At 44.6% G+C, this 24,008-nt stretch overlaps 1 protein-coding gene across 7 annotated transcripts; it reads right to left on the bottom strand.

Annotated features, from left to right (window-relative positions):
* Positions 1 to 4,549: 4,549 nt before the first annotated feature.
* Positions 4,550 to 23,774, bottom strand: LOC108928512 (male-specific lethal 3 homolog). 7 transcript variants are annotated; one of them, XM_029256976.1, is made up of 14 exons: positions 23,542 to 23,774; positions 22,837 to 22,919; positions 22,188 to 22,283; positions 20,732 to 20,829; positions 20,114 to 20,217; positions 19,404 to 19,526; positions 19,093 to 19,250; positions 18,683 to 18,841; positions 16,291 to 16,553; positions 15,668 to 15,780; positions 14,989 to 15,088; positions 14,245 to 14,329; positions 7,841 to 7,962; positions 6,850 to 7,730 (listed from the first exon to the last, which is right to left on the bottom strand). In XM_029256976.1, the coding sequence occupies exons 1-13, from the start codon at positions 23,644 to 23,646 to the stop codon at positions 7,863 to 7,865; spliced, it is 1,587 nt and encodes a 528-aa protein (XP_029112809.1). In that variant the 5' UTR covers positions 23,647 to 23,774; the 3' UTR covers positions 6,850 to 7,730; positions 7,841 to 7,862. The 7 variants fall into 7 exon arrangements, with proteins under 7 accessions (XP_029112810.1, XP_029112809.1, XP_029112808.1 ...); XM_029256977.1 differs by lacking the exons at positions 6,850 to 7,730; positions 7,841 to 7,962 and adding an exon at positions 4,550 to 4,633; XM_029256975.1 differs by having other exon boundaries at positions 6,850 to 7,962.
* Between the last annotated feature and the right edge of the window lie 234 nt (positions 23,775 to 24,008).

Below are 24,008 nucleotides of genomic sequence, written 5' to 3'. Positions count from 1 at the left end.
GAGTTAGGCTCCGGCTTGCTGCGATCCTGCTTGAGACAAGCGGCTTCAGTCAGCGTGTCTGTGTGTGGCTACCTTCCCCTGGACTGGCGCACCATCCACGCTGTACCACACCTTAGCCTTGTAATCAATGTGCTCTGGATCACCATGACCCTGCTCAAGGACAAGTGATTCCTGAAATTGGACGGATGCTCGAATTAAACCAGAGTTGGACTGTAAACGGCGTAGATCTTTCCTCCAGGTTCCAGGGAGAGAGGGCAAGGGGCAGAGGGTGGGAGCTGCAGGTTCACGATGGAATTACTGCTCTGCAATAATTTCCATTGGCAGTAAGTGGAGACCGAGATCAATGCGGTGCAGACAGAATCGTTCCGCAGTGCAGCCCACCAGCAATCTGACACCATAAAGTATTATTCCCAGTCCATAAGTGCTTGATTACGAACCCATCCGAGATTTAAATTGCTTAGGTTCTCATCATCATCCGATTTCAGAATCAAAGATGCGTGCTTGGTGGAATCAAACATTTGGCCCCTGCCAGTCCTCCCAGCGGCTTTCACGACAGATTTCTTCAATACAAATTATGTCACAGAGGAAAGAGGCGACATGATCACACATGAAGACCTGGGATATTAATTTTCATGCTCCTAAATACCTGCCCCCATCCCATGACTGCTGAATAAACAATAATATTGAGAAAGCCTTTTTTTCTTGTTTTTTTGTCACAAATACGAATGTTAAAAGCATAATGACATATGGTACACTGGCACAGACACATTTCAGAGGGGTCTTTGCAAATCATGCGATGGCAAACAGATACCGGGAGCGCAAACTGACCCGGTCAGAATGAGAGCAAACACATAAATTCAATGAGAACTGGATTAAATAGGATCTCATCTACAGACTATTTTTGCTGGAGAATTAACGGTGTCGGGGGGGGGGGCAAGCTGACTTTCAATTCAGGCTCGGTTACATTCTCTATAATCTTATTTTGTGCTAAAACACCCATATATCCATGTAAAATGTGTGTTAACCAACATCAGACACATCTCTGCATAAAATACATGTTGTTTTCTTCTAGCATGTGATGGCATCGTTTCTGCGATGGTCACCAATAGCCAAAAACTAAACATAAAGGTGTCGGGATCGCTGGTAGCTTCACGGCTAGAGCTGCTGCCTTTGGACCCAAAGGCCATGTCTTCAAATCTTACCTCTGGGTGTAGAACCCATGAGCAATGTACTTACCCTTAAAAAAAACTGCTACAGTAGGAGTACCCTGCTGCATAAATAGGTAAATACTGTAATTCCAGGATGAGGGGGTATGGTGGCACAGTGGGTTTGGCCTGTGCCTGCTCTCTGGCTGGTCTGGGGTTTGAGTCCTGCTTGGGGGCCCTGGTGACAGACTGGCATCCTACCCTGGGTGTGTCCCCCTGTGTTGCTGGGTTGCTGAACACCTACACTGAGCACCCTGGGAAGCTGATGCCACCAGGTGAATGTACCCCAGCATTTCAAAGCTAAAAAGTGACAAATATGTACTGTATAAGATATAAAATAATGAGATAAATGCATTGCAGGTTAATGGCCTCTTTGGCATGTAATAATTTGCATGAGTGAAAGCACTTGCTGCATTTCGGTGACAAATAACTGTTCGGATCAAAGGATCCCTCATTTGAACACTTACTAATACTCAGCGGATGACTGAGAAAGTGTTGAGAACAATCATCTTTTTTGCAAAGATGTGGAAGTTCACAGAGCTGCTGAATTTCAATTACATTACATTACATTCAAAGAGGGTGTGGTGGAGCAGCGGGTTTGGTCAGGGCCTACCTCTCCAGTGGGTCTGGGGTTCGAGTCCCAGTTGGGGTGTCTTGTGGCAGACTGGCATCCTGGCATCCCGTCCTGGGTGTGTCCCCTCCCCCTCCAGACTTGTGCCCTGTGTTGCCGGGTTAGGCTCTGGCTTGCCGCGAACCCACTTCGGACAGGTGGTTTCAGTGTGTGTGTGTGTGTGTGTGTGTGTGTGTGTGTGTGTGTGTGTACATTACATTTATTCATTCATTCAGACGACGCTTTTCTCCAAAGCAACGTATATCTCAGAGAACAGTGTAAAGAGTTCCTCCCGTTAACAGAACGAGAGATTTGGATGCAGATGTGATTCTAGAGTCCAGCCAATTTGTCACATTCCACCATATGATCCGGTGTACATCACACAAGTAGCTGCATGAAGGTTTGGCTATTGTTACTAATGAATTTTCATTATTATTATCAGCGTCATAATCATCACGTCATTATTGTTAAGGAATTATTAACGAATGACTGTTGTGTCCTTCAAGGTGTTCACCTTCTGTGACCTTTATTAGGCAAAATATTTACAAATTGTGTGTAAATGGGAAAGAAAATGGAGAGCTTATCAACTGGGGGAATTATTCACTCGGGAAATATTTTTCTGGTGTTCTCGGAGTTTCTCGAGGAGTTTGCAAGTTGTCTCGTTTGTCTTCTTCCCATGCTTCTGTTATAAATGCACAGAGACACCTAGAAGCAAAAGTTCAGCAAAAAAGGCCTTTTTCGGTCTTTTGTACTTTAAATGATCGACGTCAGTGTTTTAACTGTGCTCAGCAGGAGCTGCTGAAGGAAATTATCTGATGCGAGAACATCAATCAAATTGACCTTTTTTTAAAAATTATTTCAAACTGTCAAACGGCTGTTAATTTATTTCTACATTTTTTTCTTTATTTTTTTATTTTCGCTAAGTGACTTCATACCCTTGGATGATAAGTCACATTTCACCCAGAAGGACAATGTGTTCTAAAAGGTTCTTATGAACATGTGTGTGAACATGAACGCTGAACTTGTGCTTTTCATTTCTACCCCCCCATAAACACAGAGAAGAGAAAAAAGCTGTTTTAAAGTCAAACTACACTGAGATTTACATATAGCCTGCTTAAAAGATAACAATCTGAAATACTTTCAATAAGACTGTTTATAATACAGAAAAAATCTGTGAAGGTAAAGCGATTGCTGTTGATTCGCAGTGATTGCTCTTAATTAATTGATCTACATCCTGCCTCGATTCTCATTTCCTGTCCACGTGTGGCTCCTATCTGAACCAGTACCACAGTTTTGTCTGAAAATGTACCCTTTCAGTTATGTCCACTTTATCTAGCTCATGGAAGTCATCTGAGCTCAATATTCACATACACCCTTAGCTACTATGATCAAAATTTTTACCAGTCTTCATAGATGCCCAGGGACTGATGGGATGTTATCACCCGAATGTTCGATAGTAACTGTTAAAAAGTAGTTTCAGTCTTGTTTTTGCCGGTGGGAAAACAGGAAGAGGGGGCACAGTGGCACAGTGACACAGTGGGTTCGGCCTGGGCTTGCTCTCTGGTGGGTTTGGGGTTTGAGTCCCACTTGGGGTGCCTTGTGATGGACTGGCGTCCCGTCCTGGGTGCGTCCACTGCGCCGCTGGGTCAGGCTCCGGCTTACCCTGACCCTGCTCGGGACAAGCGGCTTTAGTTGGTGTGTGTGTGTGTGTTGTTACATATACCTTCTCCATCACCCTATTATAATCAATCCATAACATGTTACCCGCCTGAATGATGTTGAATTAGTTTCTACACTCATCTTGCATAGCCTACATTTTCATGTTGTTAAACACAGGATAACATTCTGGAGAAGTCATTTTGGTATATTTTGATTACCTTGCTGCTCACTTTTCTTTTCTGTTACAGGATAAGAGTAGAAATGTTTTATTTTCAACAGATTTTTTAATCTATAACATTTCTGAAGATGGGTACACCTAAACATTGTTATGTTTAATGGTGCCATTCATTTTTTTAATTTATACATGGTAATACATGACACAGTCCCATTGGTTTGTCATTGTAATTTTCTTGATTATATTAAAAAACTGCATTTAACCCATAATATGCATTTCACTGGACCAGTTTAATGTAAATTAAATGCTCAACGGTACAATAAGCCAAGTGAACAACCTTAAATTCCAATTTAATGATTTTTGTAAGGTTACAAAAATATAGTCATAGAACCTGGAAATTTTCCGCTCCAAATTGCATATTTGTAAAGATCCACAGTGCCATGTATTCTTGTAGCGTATATGTATTTACTTATTAATACATGAAGCCATACTTTTAATACAAAAATTCTCTTTACTGCGTCATTTTCAAAAACAATTCATTATGTATGCTTCTATGGAAATTGGACTTTCACAGGGTTTTTCACTCTGACTAGGAGTTATTGTTTATTCATTTCTTTATTTATTTATAGTAGGGGGTGCGGTCCTGCTGTCCGGTGGGTCTGGGGTTCGAGTCCCGCTTGGGGTACCTTGCGACGGACTGGCGTCCCGTCCTGGGTGTGTCCCCTCCCCCTCCGGCCTTACGCCCTGTGTTGCCAGGTAGGCTCCGGTTCCCCGTGACCCCGTATGGGACAAGCGGTTCTGAAAATGTGTGTGTGTGTGTGTGTGTGTATTTATTTATATTCGTATTTAGTGTCTCACGGGACTCCGTTGAAAATGAAATGTTTCATCTCTGAAGGGCTTTGTCCATTCTCCAGTACTGCGAGTGCACCATTCGTTTAATTCTTCCAAACCTCGGGGGTAAGTAAAATATCTGCTGACAAATAACTGTGAAAAAGATCACAAACATCAGATGCGCTTGAAAGAGTCAGTATATGTCTGTCATTCTTTACGTTTACACATATTTAAACTGTATGCAGTAGAGGAAAAAATATTTACATGAACTGCAGGCTACCAGGCTAGTTTTTCAAGTGAAATGAAAATGGGGCTTTCCAAAACACTTTCATAACGGACAACTTGGGACAACTGGTAGCGTAGTAGTTAGTACTGCTCTCTTTGGACCTGGGGGGGTCACAGGTTCACATCTCCCCTTCAGCTCTAGTACCCTTGAGCAAGGTATTTACCCTAAATTGCTCCAGTAAAATTACCCGCTTGTATAAATGGATAAATAATTGTGAAGAAGCTTAGTATTTTAAGTTGCTTTGGATAAAAGTGTCAGCTAAACAAATAAATGTAATGTAAAATGTGATGTCAAAATTTGAGTCATTAGCTTGTCATGTCACTGACACAATTTAATGAAAAAACTGAATGACGTTATAACACAGACTGTCAAAGACTCATTTAACCCACACCTTTTATCCTAAAGCGTTTCAGAGGAAAAGAGAGTAATTAATACCATTCATCAGGGAGACATTTGGCAGTGGTCATCATGTACTCATGTCATATAGGGTTTGGAGGAAAGCTATCAAGAAACTTGTCTGATTTAACACACACACACAGAAACCACTCGCCCTCAGCTGGGTTGTGGTGAGTCAGAGCATAACCCAGCAGCACAGGGCAATAGGGGGAGGGGACACAGCCAGGATGGGACGCCAGTCTGTCGCAAGGCACCCCAAGCAGGACTCGAACCCGAGACCCACCCGAGAGCGGGAACCAGCCAAGCCCATCACACTACCACGCCCCCCTCTGCCTGATTTAAGTTGAAGGTAATTAAACAATGAAGCTGTGAATGTGACCCAGTGGCTTGGGTTAAAACCCTCTATGTTAACCAGCTTCCAATGATCTTTGAGGTTCTCGTTACTCAGATTATCAGCTTCCTATTATATCCGAGATGCCCAACATTGCTAGAGGAACACCACCAACGAAAGAGGAATGACATCTAATTGCGTTCTCCCTGTGGTCTCAAAGTACTAGTTGTCAGTTCCTCAAAAACTGAGACCACTTGCTGGAGAATATTTTCCATGAGGTATTTGCTTAACAAGTTTGGTCATGTCTTCCCAGCTCTTGTGCAGTAGTTCTCAGAAATAGTGACACTAGTGTGTTGCTTTGATTTCACTCTTCTGTCCGGTTTCTCATGAGGGGGTGCGGTGGTGCAGCAGGATTGGCTTGCGTTTGCTCTCTGGTGGGTCTGGGGTTCGAGTCCCGCTTGGGGTGCTTTGTGATAGACTGGCATCCTGTCCTGGGTGTGTCCCCTCCGGCCCTACACCCTGTGTCGCCAGGTAAGACTCCAGTTTGCCACAACCCTCCCTGCATGGGAAAAGTGGTTTCGGAGTGTGTGTGTGTGTGTGTGTATGTGGGGGGGGTAGTGCTCAGGCTGTGTACTCAAACTTTTGACTGTACAGGTGTTTACTGACCATGTCCTCCTAAGCTTCTGCCATCCCCGCTCTTTGGATACGACTGTCAGATCAATGAACGAGAAGGTGAACCGCAGGCACCTCATCAATGACATCTGAGAGGTAAACTGTAACATGACTTACCTTGAGATTTATGAATGGAAAACGCGAGCGAAGGTACGCTTTGCGCAGTGGCCATTTGTCATGACTGTCATGCCTACTGCTGCTCAAATACACCGTAGAACACGTAACGCCGTAACCGTTTGTCTTCTGTCTGGGCATCGTGTCGACTTGCATTTGCTTTTCGCCACCACTCGCACGGCTGAGAGTCACGCAGGCCATCCTTGTTAAACAGCTATTCGTGGCGCGACACCTATGGGACCTTTAGCAAGACATGCTCAACAAAAGCATCCTAAATATAGAAACTATTTAAAATACAGTCACTTCAGACAGTCACAATGTTATCGGTTCTCTTTTTTCCGCACATCTCCTAATTGGATGCTAGATTCATCTCGCTGATGTAAACCTAATTATCGGCCAAACTAATTCGGTCCTTTCACCAGAAAAAGATGAGGAAAATCCTGCCCGTACTGCAGACAGACGCTGACTGCGGCAGCCTGATTTATGGTGATGTAGTAAAGAAAAAATGTGTTTTTTTTTTTTTTAAATTTCCAATTTTATTTCATAAACACTTAAATAAATTGACCATGAACCAACATAAAAATCTAACTTTTAAACTACAAATGTGATGCTTTTGACAAATACTACCGTAGCAAACTAAAACAGAGCTGCCAGGCTCAGCATGAAATATTTTTCCATGTATCACGTAAATGATCCCTGAAATATTTCTACAAAGTAGGCCCTAAAAAGTTCTAAAGCAGGTGCTTTGAAACGGTACACATCATTTTACCCTGTAATTCAAAGGAAGAAAAAGCTGAAACCTATTTCACTCGTGAACGCGGCAAGTTTCACTCCAGCACTCAGTACAATTATTTATGCAACTAACCTGAATACGCACTAGTTTCCCTGTATATTTTCATATATTATTGGGGAATTGATTTATCTTGATAATGCCTTGTCCGGTGAGGTCAGTTGCATACATATCGATAAGAGAACGTACAGCAGTATAATAATAGCATGCATCTGCGACTGCTGTATTGACACAAGCTCAGCAACAATGCAGTGTGGGTAAAACAGGCCTGAGGAATCAGCGATGAACTGAGCAAGAGCTCGCAAAGACCACGCTAGAGAGCCTCAGGGCTGTTCAAAAGGGAATTTAGCTTCTCCAGGAAAGGAAAGATCCACAGCCAAAAAATACAGAGAAGCTAGGCTTGCCGGGCTCCGACGCTGCCTTGAGGCAAGGAGACTCAGATTTGCGATGCGAGGAAGAGCGACGGAGGTACGACGAAGAGCTGCAGAGCCAGGAAGTTGCATAGGGAGGTGTCCAAGTGTCCGCAGAGCACCGGCATCTGATGACGGGCTTCTTGTCGAAGCTCCTCAACGGGCAGCCCGCGCTCGATCTTCGCCGCTGCGGCCCAGGACGCGAGCACAGCTGATACAGTCGCCTGGCTGAGAGCGTGGAGAGCGGCAGCCTGGGGAGATCAGCACACCGAGAGTCAAAGAAGCCTGTCACTAGATGCAAGGCACAGGGGAAAGCAGCAGGAGCGCACTGATGAGCGCGCTGATGAGCGCACGTGATCACCATCCCAGAGAGGTCCGCCCAGTCACACGTCAGCGCACGGCCCGCGGATGCTGTAGTGGGCCTCTGAAGTTGACACGTACGCGGACTCGGGAAAGAAATCATCATGGAACTCCGCCAGAAACCTGATATGGAAAATAAATATATCACTTACACAGAGCTGGCATTTTTCTCCAAAACAACTCATAATGTTAGGCACTTACAATTGTCTGCTTATAGAACTGGGAAATTGAGGGTAAGTACCTTGCGCAAGGGTACTACAGCAGGAGGTGGGATTCAAACCCAGGTCCTTCTGGTGCAAAGCGGGTGTCTCTAAATCTCTCTGCTGTCTATGGCCCCACTTATACAGTTATACCACTAACAGGAAAAAAAACGTAAATTCACGCTCAACCTGAAAAAAAAAATTCAGCCTGAAAGAAAGTTGACAATTCCAAGTCTTGGGAAAAGGTAAAAGGGAAACCCTACAAAAAGCAAAAAACTAGCATATCCATCAAAGTTATTTGAGATTTTGTTTTCCTTTGAATATACACACACATTGCCTGAAACCACTTGTCTCACGCAGGGTCCCAGAGCCAGAGCCAGAGCCAGAGCCTAACCTGGCAACACAGGGCACAAGGCTGGAGGGGGAGGAGACACACCCAGGATGGGACGCCAGTCCATCACAAGGCACCCCAAGCGGGAGTTGAACCCCAGACCCACTGGAGAGCAAGACCTGAGCAAACCCAGTGTGCCACCACCCACCCCTTTGAGTATATGCATGTGATTTTACATTTGCCATTATGTACTGCATAAATAGCATATCCTGTAAATGCAAATAGATTCAGGTCTGCAAATTCTCAAAAAAAATTCAAGCTGAATTGTCAGTGTAACACTGACAGTGTATGTTGTGGCACAGAGGTAACCTGAAATCCAACAAAGATGATAAAAGGATGTTTTCTGAGGAAATGCTCTCAGAATCTGTAAGAAAGAGCAGTGAATTTCTGATTTTAATCTCAAAAAGCAAATCCTTTCTATTTCATATTGATGGCACCTATGCCACACTAACAAGAGCCACAAGCATAAATACTTTGTAACAAGATGGTTGTGTTTCATAGGAGCACACTGAGGCAGAGCACAATAATCATAACCTACAAAAAAAAAAAAGAAGCAAATGCAAAAATAAATCGAAAACAGTGCAAAACTTGCCAGAAACAATATATTGTAAATAAATAAAGAAGTATGCAAAAATACAGAATGAATAAGTATTTGTGACACTTTGTTCTTTTGTTTCCTTAAGTGCTTTATACGATCCAACGAAAGGTCTAACTAAAGGTCTAGCGTTACAGTTTTTTTTCTATAATCTCCACCTGGCCACTGAGAAGCAGTGTGGAAAGCTCTAGAAAGTTTATCTGAGATGAAGCCCTGGTCAGCTTTACAAACATCCCTCTTAGAAAAATTCTCTAACTGGTGCTGGATCTTGCTTGTCTTTACAACCAGTGGCACCAGGATACACTTGGGTTTAACTTCCTAGCAGTACTAAACAACTCCTCTATGTATCTTAGTTTGGGTTGTTACCTTAGTGTTTTACTGTTTTCCTGGGGGGGTGCGGTGGCGCAGCGGCACAGCGGGTTTGACTGGGTCCTGCTCTCCACTGGGTCTGGGGTTTGAGTCCTGCTTGGGATGCCTTGCAATGGACTGGCATCCCGTCCTGGGTGTGTCCCCTCCAGCCTCGCACCCTGTGGTGCCGGGTTAGGCTCTGGCTTGCCGCAACCCCACTTGTGTTTTTGTATGAGTGTAAAGAATTTATGATATACTGTATTCTTACTTTTCACTCTTCATTGGAGGATTTTTTTTTTACTTTTTGTCCTAAATCTGACTGGCTCACGAGCCCTGACTATGAGGTGGGCACGCGGCCTCTCCGGGCATACGTATCTGGGGGGGGGTACCTCAACGCACTTTGTGACTTCCTACCACCGGTGGTATTCTGTGCAGCGCTTTGGCTGAATCTCAGTGGTACTATTAAAATATTTCCCTTTATTTGGTTGGAAAAAAGGGGGTGTGGTGGCGCAGTGGGTTGGACCACAGTCCTGCTCTCCGGTGGGTCTGGTGTTCGAGTCCCGCTTGGGGTACCTTGTGATGGACTGGCGTCCCGTCCTGGGTGTGTCCCCTCCCCCTCCGACCTTACGCCCTGTGTTGCCGGGTTGGCTCCGGTTCCCTGTGACCCCGTATGGGACAAGCGGTTCTGAAAGTGTGTGTGTGTGTGTGTGTGTGTGTGTGTGTGTGGTTGGAAAAGTTCTTCCACACCAGAAAGCGTCATTGTACTCATCAATGTGGTCAACCAAACTTAGCCTAAATTGCTCCAGTATAATTATCTAGCTGTATAAATGGGTAATAATTGTAAGCAGCTTAACAATGTAAGCTGATTTGGAGAAAAGCATTGGCTTTATATGTAAATATAAAGCATCAGGTCATATGTACATATGATCATGTTCAACTGTCGTACAGGAGATCGCACAAAGACTTCATAAATGGAAATTGCTTTTGTTGCTGAGTGAAAAGAATTTCGCAAATAGCGTGAAGCACGTGAAGAAAATGCGATGAAAAATTAATAAAGTGGAAAATACACACACTTTCAGAACCGCTTGTCCCATACGGGGTCGTGGGGAGCCAGAGCCTAACCCAGGGCATAAGGCCAGAGGGGGAGGGGACACAACAAGGACAGGACACCAGTCCGCCGCAAGGCACCCCAAGCAGGACTCGAACCCCAGACCCACCGGACAGCAGGACTGTGGTCCAACCCACTGCGCCACCACACCCCCCAAGTGGAAAACATATATTCAAAAATCCGTAATGCTACCATTCGGAACATGTGGACCCTGTATACTAGATTTTTTTGGAGAAATATTCTCTAGGTGCTAGAAGGACACATGAGGCAAGTGGCTTGTGGTTCTCAAAGCAAAATATCTTACATTTCAAGTGTACTCGGACCCAGCGAACTCATAGAAAATCAGGTTCCTCTCAAACGAAGGATTTTACAAGAGCTGAAACGTTTTGCAGGTCTCACACGATGTTCTGTAAGAGCTCCTGGCTTTAGGAGCAGAAAGAAGAGACACTGCAGATGGAGAGCAGATCTGTGCCCTCGGTAAGGTCCTGCCTGGGTAGTGGCTGATCGAGTCTGACGGAAAGGGAGGGAGCCACTGTGGGAGAATGGCAGACCGCTTTGAGAGGCATGTCCAGCATGTCCAGTGTCTGCTAGCCTTGAATAACCCAATTCAAAGTTGGAGGGAAAAAAAAAAAATCTCTGGTCTAATCAAAAATAATCCAACATGTTCTTAGTATTTGCCATGTGGCCAAATCCCTCAAATCTTACCATCTCATTTTAGCCTCCCGCCTCTTAATCTTAGAGGAGCAATTATTCTCATAACCACAGAAACTAATGTTATGCAGTGGGTCTTTCATTAAGGTTAAGTACGTTACTGTGATAAAAAGTAAAATAAGCCCTTATGACCATTATAACACCAGTTTTATACAGAGGTGTCCATAAATGAACGTAAAAGAACATCCAAAAATGCACTAAGATATAACAGCTTTACCTGCTTATTTAAGTGATGATGGGGAGATGGGAGGCACAGCTGGCATGCACATGCATGCACGTGCACACACTCACACACACACAGACACACACACACACACACACACACACACACACACACACACACAGAGTGAGCCGCAGTAGCAGGAGGCCCTCACTCCGGATTAACCTCAATCGTTCCTACAGAATTCCTACACAAGCTCAGTGCCCACCAGCACTTGTCCAATCGACTACACGCTGCAATCTCTGCTGGATGCCCTCCGTGCCCTAAGAGAGACGGAAACGGGGGAGGAGCGAAACCGGGGGGGAGTGCCGTGATGCTCCGGCGCACACTAGCGGTTGGAGAGGGAAGTGAGCGAAAGCGTGTTTGGACTGTGGGAGGAAATCAGGGCACCCAGAGGAAATGCAAATATTATTAAGTGTATGGTACATGATAGATGCAAAAGAGCTGAACGAGCGCAGGCGTTAGAAAAATTAATGAACGGAAACTGCGCTGTGTTATAATAATTAATGTTAACTTGACGTGTCCATTGTAGTGGGATTTGGTGATATTTTAGCATAAAGGAGCGTTGGGGGGGCGCGGTGGTGCAGTGGCACAGTAGGTTGGACCGGGTCTTGCTCTCTGGTAGGTCTGGGGTTCAAGCTCTGCTTAAGGTGCCTTGCGACGGACTGGCGTCCCGTCCTGGGTGTGTCCCCTCCCCCTCCAGCCTTATGCCCCGAGTTGCCGGGTGAGGCTCCGGCTCCCCGTATGGGACAAGCGGTTCAGAAGGGGGGTGTGGTGGCGCAGTGGGTTGGACCGGGTCCTGCTCTTTGGTGGGTCTGGGATTCGAATCCTGCTTGGGGTGCCTTGCGATGGACTGGTGTCCTGTCCTGGGTGTGTCCCCTCCCCCTCCGGCCTTAGACCCTGTGTTACCGGGTAGGCTCCGGTTCCCCGTGACCCCGTATGGGACAAACGTTTCAGAAAGTGTGTGTGAGAGTGTCGGGGGCTCAGGGACCCATAAAAATGTTTCCCACTGAAACTAATGAGAATTACATCTTTAAGTTATGAGAATTCACTGTAAGCAAGGGTTTTTCCACGAATGCAGTAGCTTCGTAAGGTGGGGGAAGACAGTATTTTTCTTTAGAGCCAAGCGCAGATCACTAGAAAAGATCTGAAGATTAGTTCTCATAAGGGCGATTGCATAACTCCTCCCACGGCCTTCCTTTTTTAATATGTTGAGATAAATCCATTTCCAGACACCTTATCCCATTTCACTTTTATAACAACAAAATAACTCAGAGTTTCAACATAATTACTTGTGCTGGGTGAAAGAGCAGCATACCCCCTACACTCTTCTTTTGTAACGTTTCTGAGACTGAGTATGACTGGGCCACACAGATCATTCTTCCACCAGCTCATCCATTCACTGAGTTTATTACTGCTTCATGGCATAATTTACATGGCAACACCCGTATCTCAGTAGAACCGTACAAATCGAAATAGGCAAAAAGTGCCATTGTTAAGAAACTATATGTATATTTATTTATTTAGCTCATGCTTTCCTCTAAAGAGACTTTGTGTTCAGTTACCGATAAAGGTTAACTTACTTAAATAGTTGGGTAATTTATTACTGGGGCAATTAAAGGTCAATACCTTGCTCAAAGGTACAACAGCAGGAAGTGGGATTCAAACTTATGCCCTTTGGGTGCAAGGTAGCAGGTTTAATCGATACACTACCAGCTACCAACCTGATGACATAAGAAATGCGATGACTGATTCAGTGTAAAAATAAATGAGTGGCCAATATAAACAGAAGAGCACAATTTTTCAAGTTTACCTTGAAGAGAAATAAAATCAGAACTAAAATCAACATTAAATCCACACTAACAGGGGGAGCGAGAAAAAATGGAAAAAAAATCGTAATTATGGATTCAAGTAAATGAAAAAAAGAACATTTCAGTAACCATGCTGTGCAAACACACGCATGCAGTCGCTCGACCTTCGTGCAGGAGGACCGTGAGAAAAACCACGTGTGCATTTATTCACTTAGCAGCCATTTTTTTCCAAAGTGACTTACAATGAATACTACATAGTGTAATCAGCCCACACACCTTACTCACCAAGGTGACTTACACTGCTAGATACACTACTACAATGGGTCACTCATCCTTACATCAGTGAAACACACTCTCTCTGTGATACTCCCACTCTAGGGGGGATCCTGAACAGCATGCCTTTGGACTGTGGGAGGAAACCAGAGCACCCAGAAAAAACCCATGCAGACACAGGGAGAACATACGAACTCCACCCAGCTTGAGCAGGGATTGAACCCCCATTCTGTCACACCACCCTAGGGCTATGAGACAGCAGCGCAACTTGCTGCGCCACCAGGCTGCGCACAAAGCTATGACGCAGTACTGAGCTGCAAAGACAGAGATGTGCACTCATCGAACTGCAACCACACTCCATATCGAAGGTAAACAGGCTGTCACAGCAATAAGGTACAAAACCATCAGGCTATGCGCCCGGCTCAAAATTTCATACGGATTCACCAACAGCACATCCCTGCACAGTTAATGGAGTGGCACAGATTTGCATATTTATTTTACTGCATCAAAGTTGCTTCCCCAATTAGAAATAGAGTTTCCAAAACTGCAGATTGTCCAGTCATTCGTAAGGGAACACTGCATACCTGTTCACTTTCTACACCTCATCAGATGTACTGGAAACCAGCTGGCATCTTCAGTAATTTTGGTCGATGTTGAAATTAAAGATGTTAAAAATCCTGGTCTACAGGATTTCATTTTGCAGCAGTGAGAGCAAATGGACTGATGAGGACAGAATGAGTGTGTGTACCTCAGAAAGAGCTCCAGGTGTGTGACCAGGGTCCTCAGGTTCCTGTCGGGAAGGTGCATCTTTCCCAAGATCTCTGGGAGCTTCACTGCACCGTGGCAACAGAGCAGAAGATCAGAAAGATGCAACTGAAACAACACTTTGTAAACTGCATTATATGCATATTGCACTTTTCACTGTAAAATTTTTATTATAATTTTAAAATTTTTTAAAAGCCCACTGCTTCATCTATAGCATCTTGCTACGAGAGGCAAGATTCGATCCTCATGACTGAAGGCTGGAGACCACTTGAGCGCTTGAGCCGACATCAATGGCGTTTATGATTCACCTGGGCAGAGAAACCACCAGAGGGACCCAAATCCTCACGTGGGGAGAGCATCAAACTGTCAGGGGGCATCTACAGGCGATGTTTAGCATCACCAAATCGCCAGAAACTAGAGGCAATGTGCCGTCGCCAGTTCACCTGAACTGCATGTCTTTGGATTGTGGGAGGAAACCAGAGCACCCAGGGGAAACCCATGGAAACAGAACATGCAAACTCCACACAGACCGAACGGGGATCAAACCTACGCTCCCTCGCACCCCCAGACGGTGTGAGGTGGCAGTGCTACTCATTACAACCAAAGAGTCCGGAAGCCAAGGCTGATGGCAATTTAAACACATAGGTGATGAATCGCCATTCGAAGAAAGGCTTTCATAAACAGAGAGTTGACAACTTGAAGAATGCCGTGTTCTGGAGGGGCTCACCAAAGAGGCGCAGGAGGTGTTGGGCGCCATACATGCAGGATGGCGGTGGGGGGCGGTCCCTCTGGGGGTAGTTTTCTGGGGTCAGTTTCCAACTCAGCACCTGAGCAGAGCAGACGTGGGCAAATGTCCAAGGTCACCGAAATGCGCAGCGGCTCCGTAACCTTAACCACACAGCTCTAATCCCCAGAAAAATCATTACCAAATTCCGAAGAGAACACGTTTCAATTTCTTAGAATAACAAAAAAAAAAAAAAACACTCTTAGAAAAAGCTTGCAAGAGAACTGGATCTTTGCATAAGATGTTCACATTAACTAGGACAGTTTTAAAAAAATCTGTAAAAATATACATGTATAGAAACGTGTACCATTAACAGTTTATAATCATAACATACCATGAGTACGTTGTCCTATAAAGCACAGTCTGTTACTCAAACGTTATGTTCTATTCTCTTTGGAGGATAAATGATGACTAGAAATAGTCTGTATAAGGAAATGGACCAAATAGCTGCCAGCCTCGTGAAATTTTTCCACAGCCCTGAGTTTGTAGTGAATACAGGGCTTGGCACTTGGGCGATAAACACAGAGGCTGAAATATCAAAGACGCTGATGCGCGTCCTCCTAACACATGGCGATTCACCGCAAAACACTGCGGTGCCATCGCGTGTTGTATACAGACACACCTCGCTGAGCCTGTTGTTCCTCCTGCTCTCCGGGCTGGAGATCAACCAGCTGCCCTCTTTCCTGGGGGAGGCGGCGAGGCGGGGGGAGGAGGAGCCGCTGTGACCCGGGGTCTCTGCCCGAGGAGGGTGGGGACGAGAACACCGCAGCGAAGCTTAACCAGACAGGCCAAACAAGAGGTGCATGAAATGAACCACAAACCCGTGGATTACGTTGGGATGCAGAGATTAAACCCAACGACAACTCTGGCTTTACATTATAATTTGAAAATTACATGCAATCCCCATTGTGAGAGAGGTACAGCAAAGTACCAGCTGCCCCATATTTTCAGAATTTTGAAATGGCATAAATATTGTATGTACGAGAGGAAGCCGAACCATCTTTAGGGAAGATCTGGCCATCAAACTTCCCCTTCGACCTCTTAAATAAACAACCACTGGTACCGTAATCTTATAGGGTTTCATTTAATACTACGCTGGTAATGTCAGATTAAGGCAACATATAAACGTAGAAAAATATAAAAGTGGAATTAAATAAAGTGCATTGCACCCCCCCATACGGCTGGACTTGGTCCCCGCAAAGAGGCAGTGAGATGTTTATGGAAGGAGATGGAGAAGGTGCACACTTTTCTCCTGGCCAAGAGGAAGTCTGCTCGTCGGTATGGCTCGGTCAGCGAGCCGGCGCTTGGGTCGCGGGGAGACACCACTTCGGGAAGACCGGTCGCCCCCCGGGGAGCAGCGTGCGGACCGCCGCAGGGAGTGCAGGGAGTCGCGGTCACCACGGCGACGCTTGGGCGTGGTGGATTGGTTGAGGGGCGGACGGCTGTCCGCCTGGGGGGGGGTGGAGGGTTCGAGTTTGGGGGAGGCGGGAGGACATTCTGGTGCCATCCTGCCACACAGGAAAACAAATCGACATGGTGTACGAATGACTGCAGAAAAGCAGTGGGAAAAAGGTGCAGTTTTCCATTTTATTAACTTATTGAGAGCTATGGCCTTTTTGGAAATATAAAGCGAAATAGAACGATCTAAACCACACATAAAAAATTACAACCTGCAGATGGAGCGATAACATAAAAAAGAAGCATCTCCCATCTGTAGAAGCAGGGCTTTGACCTTTGATGAATCTTGAGTCCGTGAGTCTTTCAGAAAACGAGACGGTTTTCCCAGCAGTGAAAAATGAAAGGTAAAAGGAGCTCAAAATGAAATCTGTTCCAGCGATTCATAGAGGTGTGTGTATGTGCACTGTAATTTCTCAAGTCACAGATCTTAATACTCAATTTTTTGTTTTTTTCTCCAAAAGATTTCTAACATAGGAAAATATACAGTTTGTTAAAACACATATGTTTTAATGTGTTTAACCAGATTTGAATTTCAAACATTGTAAATATGATATCAAGACTGACTCTAAACTCCCCTTGCTGTGTGTGTGATGACCCTGCAACAGACTGACATCTCAGGCAGGGTGTACCCTGCCTCACACCCTACACTTCTGGGATAGGCTCCAGACTAGTGTGACCCTCTAGTGGACAGGTGGCTATTGATAATGGATTGATAAGTATGATATTTACATTCATATAACCCTTTTCTTGGGGGGCACAGTGGGTTTGGCTGGGGCCTGCTCTCTGGTGGGTCTGGGGTTTGAGCCCCAGTTGAGGTGCCTTGTGATGGACTGGTGTCCCATCCTGGGTGGGTCCCCTCCCCCTCCAGCCTTATGCCCTGTGTTGCCTGGTTAGGCTCTGGTTTACTGCAACCCCACTTGGGACAAGTGGCTTCAGACTGTGTGTGTAATACTTTTCTCCACAATAATGTACAACTTTTTGTCCATTTATGCAGCTGAGTGACTTTACTGGAGCAGTTTAGGGTAAATACCTTGCTTAGGAGTACTAGAGCTGGGAATTAAGCCTGCAACCTTTGGGTCCAAAGGCAGCAGCTCGAACCACCATGCTACCAGCTGACCCTGACATCATTCCTTGAAACAACCTAAGTGTTTGAATTACCCTGTAATCTTGCAAATTAATAATTTAATTTAGAGTACAGTATTGGCCTGAAAAACAAATAAATATTCTTAATTGCAACACAGTTCTCCCTTTAAACATTACAGCTTCAATTAAAAGAAGTACTACTGAAAAAGTCTTATTTGACAGCACATTAACACTGTCAATATTTACAGAAATGAAGCAGTGCTGGTAGAAATTGTAGCTGCCAATAAAACACACTCTTCAAACTCCCTAACCTGTTCACCCCTTGTTTGACAGAAACAACCTTGAGAATAGTCACACTGACAGCTGAGGGTGCCATTTTCAGACACACACACACACACACACCTACTCTTTCTCGTACCACAACTTCCTACTGAGACACGACTGAACTTGGGCCAAAATCCTCCAGCATCTCCATGCAACAAGCTGGACTGTTCTTCGGAATCCTTACAGTGCACCCCACAATGAAGCTCTCAGTGGATCATGGTCCCTCACATTCTGACAGTAATCTCTTAATAGCTTCTTCAGCTGTCCACACCTCCAGACCACACCTCTCTCCACACCTCTTAGGACCAGCGTGGAGATCCGAAGGGTCGCGGTCACCAGTAACCGTGAACTTCACTCAACGGCTTCACCATTGGCTCTTAAATTCTACCATGGTTTAAACCAAGACCACAGAGAGCTACAGCACTGGGTTTGGGTTGGAACCAGTCCTAGAGAAATGACAACCAAGGTCCATAGTGAAACAATCTAATGGCCCAACAAGGACTCCGATCTCCATAAAAATCTCAGACCAAGGCATCATACTCCTTTGAAAAATCAAGGGCTGATGTTAGAGAAGTTCAAAACCCAAAATATTAAAATGGATACAAATGGACACTGACAATTACAGGCATGTCTTATTGAGCAGCTGACAGCACACAGATAGTACGTCGGACCAACAACGCAAAAACAACATAGGCGTTGATACCACATGGCACCTCAGTTTAGCTAATGCCAAAAAGATGCATCTCTCAGAGATTCCAGTTTCACTACTGACCTGTTCAGGCTTGTAGTGGCATCCCTGGAGGGCAGAAAGAATTTTGAGGAGCTGACTTTCTTAAACTGAGCGTGCTCAGAGGGGTACAGGAGGATCATGGGAAGAGTGAAGTCAAACGTGATCCGCAGACCGTCCACCATCTCTTTGCAAAGCTCCTCGCTGTTAATGGAAACAACGTAACACGGAACAAGGTAGTGACAATAAAACAAAAAAGGGATGATCCGCCTTCATAAAAAGTCTATTTAAAAATCCTGTGTATTATTTTAAAGATGACGGCAACCAAGTTCATGCTGCGATCAATGATATAAATATTCAGGAAAAAAATGTCACAAACACATTTTTCCTTTCAATAAACCTAGGATGAAAAATTAGTTGATGAGCGGAGCACTACAGTAAAGCGTACGACTTACTTCTTCTCAGGACGCCCGCAGTGGGAGCTGAGACTCGCATGAGCCCCCGCCCGATGCCAGTACCGCTCGTCGGCTGAAAAGGTCGCGTTTATGGCAAAGTGCTTCACGTAGGACTCCAAGATGCTCACCACGTTCATCTGGCAGGGGATTTTCACCAGCTACTCAATGGCAACCGAAAAAAAAAAAGAGAAGTCGTATAAAAAAGATGCTTAATCTATACATATGACCCCAGACATACAATTGCAAGCCTGACTTTACTGAATAAAATACACCCAGAAACAAGGAAAGTGTTGAAGTTTTTGCTGAGATACCTTCTTCTTTTTATTGATGTAGTAGCAATCATCTTCTAGCTTCTTCTTTAAAACATCGGGGATCTCAATGCTGATACTTCTCTCCTCGCTTTCCCTTCTGCTGCTGGTGTCTTGTTCTTCCTTCTGAATGAAGACAAAACCAGGAGTCAGACCTAATATACAGACAGCCCTGTGCCTGATCTTTCTTATCCAGATCTATTGTAAAATGTAGAGAATGTATTGTTTACACTCTCCCTTCAGTTTATGCCTCTGTAAGACATTTAAAAAAGGAAATCAGTGGCTTGGTAATTGATGAACTGTAGCTGCGACCTGAGGGTGAGTGTTTCAAGAACACTGCTAATGAAAGATGCATTACCATACTTCAATGAAAATGTATATGTAGGAATCACAATGTAGAAGAGAGCAAGAAAACAAAATATTAAAGATCATATGCCTATTTTTACTTAAAACGAGTACATTAAAAGTCACCAGAGGTTAAAAATAGTCTAATATACAGGAAAAAACGTATTTTTTAAAAGTATTTTTAAAAAAGTCTTTTCTTATTATTAGTGTTAATGATGATGATAATAATGATGATGATGATGATGATGATAATAATAATGATAATAATTTATTAATAATAATAAGAATAACAATAATAAAAAGAAGAAGAAGAAGAAGAAAAAAAAGAAGAAGAAGAAGAAGAAGAATTCAGTTATTGAAGTCTTTACCATTTCATACAGGTCTTCAATTACTGTATAACTGTCTTCACTTTGTAATGAATCTTGGTCCTCTGATTTGTCCTCTTCCACGTATTCAGAAGCTGAAATTAAAGCTAAGCACATGAAAACTGAAATTGAAATTTGAAATCAGTGTTTGCACAAATACATAAACAGCACTGGCATCCGCATTTCACCTTAACCTCCACACCTATCAGTCCCATACACCTTTCAACAGCCAGAGAGAGCTTTGGCTGATCTGCAGATCTGCCAAGTCATAGAAGATATTTACAGAATGTGACGGAAGACTCCCCCCCCCACATTCTTTTCAAGCTCTTGCCATCTACATAAGCATAAACAAGAAGATGTTCCAAATCATTCGCTTATACCAAACATGAAATGCTCACTGCATACACACACAGCACGCCACAATTCAAACGATGAGAAAGTCTGTGACCATAAACAGCCAAATTATGATTACTATACGAACGAAGTAAATAAACACCTAAGAGGGGCAAGGGATTCCTTGAAAAGGACAACCTGGACCACAAGTGTAAATGAATAGACTGGAGAAAAGACCTCAGACTCTTCTGAAACAGAAATGCACAGGTCTAGCACAGAAGCACTGACAGGCATCGTGGCTCTCCAGCTTCTCCTCGGACAGATGTTTCAGCACAGGGTTAATGGCGGGCAGGCGGCCACGTCGCTTCTTCCATCCCTTCCTCCTCCTGTAGGAGCAGCAGTCATGGTCATCATCGCATTCTCCTCACCCAAGAGCCCACACCCCACCTCTGGACTGATAAAAATAACAGCAATGGGATACTGCCGTAAACAGACCTTCAAAACAGGGGAAAAAGCCTCTTTCCTAAGGATACATAATGACGTTTTGACGCAGCTTCATTATCACTATTAATTTAGCTGGCACCTTTCTCCAGCACCAGCATCCACTAAGGTACTTACCCTGAATGGCTCCAAAAATACCCTACTGTATAAATAACTGTCAGCAGCTCAAGATAACATCTTCATGTACTGGGCTGCTTACAACTACACACACACACACATTTTCTGAACCGCTTGTCCCATACGGGGTTGCGGCAAACCGGAGCCAACCTGGTAACACAGGGCGTAAGGCCGGAGGGGGAGGGGACACACCCAGGACGGGACGCCAGTCCGTCGCAAGGCACCCCAAGGGGGACTCGAACCCCAGACCCACCAGAGAGCAGCACCCAGTCCAACCGACTGCACCACCGCGCCCCCTGCTAACAACTATTTACCCCTTTATACAGTAAGGTATTTTTCTGGCGCCATTCAGGGAAAGTACCTTGCTTAAAAGTAACAGAGTGGGAATGGTGATTTGAACCCTGGACCTTCTGATTGCTTGACAATAGTACTAGTCACTTCAGCACCTACTGAGTCACTATTATTATTATATAATAATAATAATAATAGTAATAATAGTAATAATAAGAGCTAGGTCCCGCAACAGGTTGCCTCGTGACTTTGTGTCTGCCTTGTTATACACCTATTTGTTTTATTGCATCACTACAGGATGAGTCATAATAACTGTTGGATGTAATAAAACTAGTCACGTCAGGTCCATTTCCCAGCTCTGCGCGGTGACACTATAAAAGACGGGTTTCTGAGAGCCAGTCCAGTCATCTTCCAATGCAGATGTTGCGCCGGAATGCAGAAAATTCTAGAAGAAAGCGGCTCTAAATGATCTCTGAATGATAGCCTGCTGTTACATTTAGATTCGTTTGCTACACGTGTAGCACATATATTATACGGCGACAGGGCAACCTTATAATAATAGCATTAACACCGGAGATCCGTTTCAGTAAAATCATGGCATTTCGGTATTTATGACAATCGGTCGTTGCAGTTAGACCGTCATCACGGTCATGCTTTAATAATAATAATAATAATAATAATAATAATAATAACATGAAGCGCACATCGCCGGGTAACGTCAGCGATGCACCACTCAAATCGGTAATGCATCGTTTTTGTTGTTTCTTTTTTTTTTTTTTTTTTTTTGCTAAAGAAAAAGAGCGAGAGGCTGGAAAGACGGGCTCATGATACTCACATGCGAGCCAGAGCTCTGCGGGCCAGTGTGCATTGCAGCCGCCGCGTGCGGACAGTGTCGGGCAGCACGCGCTCCTGGGCGGACCAGCGGTCCCAGCTGGTGAGAGACGAGCAGGGCCGGTGGGCATCAGGGGCTTTGCCTTTGCTGCGATCGCTGCTCTGCCTGCGTAACTGCCACGGCTGGCCTGCTCGTGTAGCTGCAGTAACTGCGCTCGTCGTACGCCTGTCATCAACCCAGCTGTACACGTACAGTACACCTCACCTGCGTGTGTCTGCACTGTAGCCTAGGTGTACCTGTGATCTCTCCCCCCGTACACCTGCCCCACCTGCCCTGTGGCGTGGAGTCCAGGAGCAAGACGACCCACCCCCAGCTCCCATTCATTAATAATAATAAAAAAAAAAAAATAATAATAATAATAATAATAATAATAATAATAATAATAATAATAATCTTTGCTGTATTTTTCTAAACACGAGTGTAACTGTAATAATGTCTGTGTTTCCTTCATGATCATGCGTACATGATGTTAAAAATCCAGGAGGGCGTTTCCACCGTGTTTGATTAAAAGCAGGAGAGACATGAATGAATGATGGATCAACGAATGAATGTATCTATGAATGAATGAATGAACGAATGAATGAATGAATACCTTCGGCTCCAGCCGCTGAAGTGGATCAGGTATTTCGGAACCCTCCTTCCCCGCTTGTCTTTGGTAACAATGACATCAATGACCTGAAAGTTTTCACCATGTGGGTTAGCTAACAACAGTTTGTTGCGGGTTCTAAGGTGGTGGTCAGAGGCGGTCGCATCCCTCCGCACATCGGACACCGGGCGATCGGCTGCTCAAATGTCTTTGGCGCATCTTTTCTGACATTTGAAACATGTATCCGCGTTACCGTGTAGTAAAAATGCAAGATTTTTCACAAACGTAGAGTCACTAAATAAACATTTCACAATCTTGCCAAGCAGGCAGGCTCAGTCCTCGTGGTGCGCGGACATCGCAGACAACAATGTGGACGAAATCGATAAGATTCAGCACTGGAAACCCCGGCAATTAAAGGCGTAGAATGAAATTAAACGAAAATTTATACGTTCCCCGGCGAAATAAAGCATACTCCAGCCCATATTTTGATGACAAATTGTAACAATCCCCGGGAATGATGTCGGTAACACAGGCTGGACGAGCACAGTTTTTTGGAAGGGAAGGGTTAAAGTTTCCCAAACACACGCGCTGTTACGGCATCGTTACTACGAGCCCTTCGGAAGAAACTTATTTTAATTGAAATAAACAAATGAAAGCGAAGTGAGTGTACTGCAGCTTTTCATCATAATTGCATTTCTTTTTGGACTGTACCTTCGCATCATAGAGAACTTTGGCCTTTTTCGGGTCTGGTTCGAAACAGAGAACTTTGTCTCCCTGGCGAAATCTGAATTTAAATTTCATTCCCCGAGAGTTCATTTGTTCATTGTCAAGGGGAACAGAGACCACCGGCTCTGCCGCTCGCCGCTCGGGTTTGTCACATCGGTCCTGGTCCAGGAAAAACAAACGTGGGTTTGGGCTGGGATGAGGAAGATAAGCGAAAACGCAATTTGTGGACTGATGTTTTGGTCCTCGGAGGACACCGTAGAACCTGACAGAGCCACGAGCTGCTCCGCAAACCAGCCGTGTGCACGCGGAGGGGTGTAGTGAACTGACGAGCTCAGGGAAACGTCACACACTTGTGAAGGAAATGTGCAACGCACAGCTTTTCAATGTTACTAAGTCTTTATTTTTTAAAAAATGCAGCATACAGCTACTACCACAAATACCACTACTACGAC

Source organism: Scleropages formosus, chromosome 12, assembly GCF_900964775.1.
Source record: "Scleropages formosus chromosome 12, fSclFor1.1, whole genome shotgun sequence".
Lineage (NCBI taxonomy): Eukaryota > Metazoa > Chordata > Actinopteri > Osteoglossiformes > Osteoglossidae > Scleropages > Scleropages formosus.
Note: the sequence above shows the minus strand (reverse complement) of the source record. Positions and strands in the feature narration are given on the sequence as shown.